The sequence below is a fragment of the Coffea arabica genome, chromosome 6c (assembly GCF_036785885.1).
Source record: "Coffea arabica cultivar ET-39 chromosome 6c, Coffea Arabica ET-39 HiFi, whole genome shotgun sequence".
NCBI lineage: Eukaryota > Viridiplantae > Streptophyta > Magnoliopsida > Gentianales > Rubiaceae > Coffea > Coffea arabica.
Window position 1 is genome coordinate 3,883,717 of NC_092320.1, and position 4,676 is coordinate 3,888,392.

General features: G+C 35.7%; 1 protein-coding gene across 1 annotated transcript; it reads left to right on the forward strand.

The window, feature by feature from the left end:
• Positions 1-887: 887 nt before the first annotated feature.
• LOC140008279 (uncharacterized) lies at positions 888-2,086 on the forward strand. The gene has a single exon (XM_072052138.1). It carries the CDS (start codon positions 1,200-1,202, stop codon positions 1,782-1,784), a length of 585 nt encoding a protein of 194 aa, XP_071908239.1. The 5' UTR covers positions 888-1,199; the 3' UTR covers positions 1,785-2,086.
• Positions 2,087-4,676: the final 2,590 nt, after the last annotated feature.

Genomic DNA, 4,676 nt, shown 5'->3' on the forward strand with positions numbered 1-4,676 from the left:
AGTTTGAAATTATGTTTTAAGTTTGGATCGTTTATCTGTCAAACCGAACCAAAAGAAGTTTTTATTGAGTCAAAGTCGAATAGTTTGAATTTACTACTTATAAATTTCAATTTTATGCTAATACAGCCAACCCTAAAGATTTATTGAATGCAAAATGCTGTTCAAGTTTAATTTAATTAATTGACAAACCAAATTTGAAATGCTGTCACCTAACTAGACTCGATTCTAAGTATCCAGTAATTTGATTCGTCTTCTAATCCTCCTAATTTTTAGCTAACAGGTGTCTCGGTCACGCGTTAAACTGAATTTTAGGTGTTAAATTTTTTTTTTTTACAAAAGTAAATCGATTTCGGGAATCGTGTAGATGCAGAAGTGGATAGAGATATAAGTGTGTGAATTCACATGATAAATGAAATTTGATTCAGGATACTAACGAGTACGCTGACACCTATTAGAAAAAAAAAACTCACAAAATAAATAGATAAAACCATCTCCTGACGTGCCAATGTAGCATCTAATTGGATCCCCGATATCCATAATTGACGCTGTGTTTACGCTTTCCTAATATGATGTTAGAAACAAAGCACAACAATCCGATCAATTTCTCGCTTTCTCTAAGCAAATTACTAGGAACCAACACACTTTGACGTGTGACTGATAATATGATGGAGGCAATATAGGGGCTGAAGACGCTCGCACATTTCCTCTTTTGCGGTCTGCTAACGCTCGAGTGAAATGGGAGCTGAAAATCTGAAAGGAAAGCATCAGGCGTTAATAGGAATGCCCGATGGCTGACTCACGGGATATTGCGTGAGGCCGTCCTTATCCAATGCTGTCACCTTTTGTTAACAGGAGTATTAAGTAGTAGCAGTGGGATATCGTAACTTTTTATTTGGTAATGGAGATGAAATTGAAACAGAGCTTATCCGTTACACGACACTCTCTATAATAATAATAATCTATATATGAAGCTATGAGCCGCTGCCTCACGCCACCAAATCAGCCCTGCTTCTCTACCATTGCTACTCTACTCAGACAGACCAGAGAGAGACACCTAACTCCTCTTTAACACACACACTGCTTATATATATATATATATATATATATATATCTATATATATACATACACATGTATTTTCCCACACAATCCAACCACCAGGCTTCCTGAGTCCTAATTACATACGTATGTAGTTGTGATAATGATGGCTTCTGCTGCTGCTAGGAAGAGTTTTCTGAATTATTTTGGAGGGGGAGGAGGGGGAGGTGCAGAAAGAGTTGATGACGATGATCTTGAAGCTGATTTGGATTTTGATGAGTCCGATGTCTGGGATTCCAATACGGATGGTGTTGGAAAAGTTCCCACGTCAGATCAGGGTAATAAGAAATCCATGATGATGATGAGCAAAAACAACAACAATTCACGTCCTTTGAAGAAACCGACAAGAAAGAGCGGCGGCGGTGGCGGCAGCTTTAGTCACGCTGCCAATCACAGGTCAATTGCTGCTGCTGCTGCTGCCGCAACATCATTGCCGGTAAACGTACCCGATTGGTCCAGAATACTGGGAGATGAGTACAAAAGCCGCGGCAGCAACGGGAGAGAGCACGAGGACGGCGAGGATGACAAGGATGAGGATGGTAAGTTACCTCCCCATGAGTATCTGGCGGCCAGGACGAGATCAGGTTGGTCGTTTTCCGTTCAAGAAGGCATTGGGAGGACGCTCAAAGGGAGAGACCTGAGTAGGGTCAGAAACGCGGTCTGGAAACAGACCGGCTTTGAAGATTAGCACCCGAACACACCCCAATCCTCTCTCTCTCTCTCTCTCTATTTTTTTTTTTTTTTTTTGGAAGGAGTAGATATATTTTTATTTTTGCTTCACCATCATCTTCTTCAGACTGGCTTTCGGGGCTGGTAGTATGTACTATGTAGTGTAGCCTCAGATCCTCTAATTTTGGGTGGTTTTTTGTGGTTGCCATTTCAGTCCAGAGGATCACCGCTAGGCGCAAGCATGTAAACTTTCTAACTCTGAGATTTGCCCCAAATCTCACTGCTTAAGTTAATTATTACCGCTACTGTTTTTCCCAAGAATCATTTGATACTTAGCTAGCCAGTTCTAATGTCTTCTTGCATCAACTCATAATGATCAATGTAACATCGCTGCATTTTTAGAAATTTTCATCCCCCCTTTTATTGTTTACAAAAAAAAAAAAAAAAAAAAGAACTCTTGGAAGTTTTACAGAGTGTTGCCGTGGGTATTACAATTAATTAAAGGATGGGTCGAACAATCCATGCATGGCATGCAATTGGTAAATTTGAAACTTTCCAGTGAGTGATGACTGATGATCATAGCTACTGTTTTTCTGCTAAACAATGGAGGAGTTGCATTCTTTCTTTGTTGTTGGCATCGAGTCGACAAGTATGGTTTTTGGCATATGGTTTAAGACATTGAACCGATTGCAACGAGGGATGCCTTTAGTAGATAGATGGCGTAGCGGTAGAAACGAAGGCAGATTTGTAGACTTTTAGCGGATTGTTTGTTTCGACCTTTCATTCAGCGTTAGGTGAGAAAGCAACAGCCTATCTAAACGACTAAATTCTAAGACCACCCTTGAAGTAAAATTCATCATCCATCCTCTTGTAAACGACAAATATGTACTAAAATATGCCTCTCTTTCGCTTCTTCATCTTTCCTAGTACTAATACTTTTTTCTTTTTTGGTTCTCTAATCTTATCTATCTATTTGGATCGGACGGGAAGTCTTTCATGTTTGTGAATGACGCTAATAAATTGACATTCTCCTACATATTCCTCCTATCCAAGTTTTAGGCTCTTAGCATGGGCCGCAAAATGAAACTTACACATCACCAAATGTTTAATTATAGGGATAATTTCAGAAACCTCTCCTGGGTTTCTTGACAATTTCATTGAGCTCTTCTAAGATTTAAAAAATTATACTTACTTCCCTTGATTTGATAGTTTTAGTAACAAAAACATAAAATAATATTGATTTGCTCAATTTTTTAAATGAATACCCAAAAATGCTCTCGTGTAATGAGTTTTAATTTATTTTTCTATATAATTATAAAATTATTTAGTATAATTATAAGGAAAATGTGCTGAATTTTCATGTTCATATCTACTATTTGATAAATAATTATAATTTATTGTTATGATATGATACTTTTGATGGTATTTTATTATAGATTTAGATTTATAAGATAGAAAAGAAAATGTTGAAATAATTCATTTAGAGTTTATGAATTTTTGAAGCAGTGGAATTATCATAATTTAGTAGTGCTTTTGGGCAATTTTTTTTTATTTATTGTTAATTTTAAAACCAAAAGTAGAAAACAAATATCACCAAAAACATTGGATTACATATAAAATTAACTTGCCAAAAAAATCACTAATTCGATATTTGGTTATATAGAAATTAGGGGCAATAGTGGTAGTTCTATAGTTTTATTGGTGAAAAATTTGAAAAAAAAAGGGAACAAGAATGAAAAAATAATTTTAAAACCCATTCTAAGTATAAGCATACCAAATAAGAGAATTTCATTAAAATATTTAAGGATAAAATCGTCATTTTAAATGATAAGGGAGGTATATGTAATTTTTTAAACTTCAGAAGAACTAAGTAAAATTATTAGAAACCTCAAGGGAGGTTTCTGAAATTAGCCCTTAATTATATGCAGCCATAAAAGGAGGAGACTGTCAATCGATGCCAGCACAAAGTGCAATCTATCTAATAAAGTGCATGTATGTATTCCTTTTGTGAACAGTTTTGAATTTTTAGAAAAAAAAAAAAGAAAAAACTTTTGATAAGATCTTGATACTTCTTATCACCGACTGTTTACAAATTAAACAAGCTCGTGTCCTGTATTTATTGCGCCGAATTAAATGATCATAATAATGCAGAGAGTAAATATCAAACCAACTGACCAAGTTAATTTCGTATCTACCCCCGTACAAATTGAATTTACGATTAGTATCGAAACTCCTTGTACAATCTCCGTACGTGCCGCGTACAGATTAAATGCATTGGCCGCACCCTGCAAAACTACGACCTGATCTCCGTTGTCTTTTCCTTGCGCGCAAATAAATTCAATAAATAAATGAATAAACTTGAGCACCGATTATAAATATATAGGAAATTGCAAAACTACCACTATAATAACTTAGCTATTTTTATGACGAGCTTCTTTGTTTGTTTTGGCGACCTAATGTCACCAGACAAATATCTTGTTAATTGTTGAATTTATGAACTAATTAATTGATGCTTGAGATTATCCCATCCGTTAATTTCCACTGTATTCAATTATTTAAAATGGAACAATGAGATAATAGAAAATGATGCCCGGCCAAAGAGAGAAGTCAAATTTTCATGGTTATGAAGTGTATGATGAAAGAAAATGGCATCGGTTGATTTTGCGGCCAATTAGTTGTTTTTAAGTTAATTCCTGCAACCACTAGGGTCGATTTAGTGGTCAGGAAATGACGCTTGAAATTTTCCCTATTAGCATTCTGTGCTTGGCAATTAATTGTTTACCATAATGTATTAAAGTAATTTGTCATTTTATTTGACAAACCACGTGATGAGACACCACTGGATCTCACTTAGTGTAATAATACTACTAATATAGCAGCGAGACATTTGATTAGATGAGGCAGCCATTGG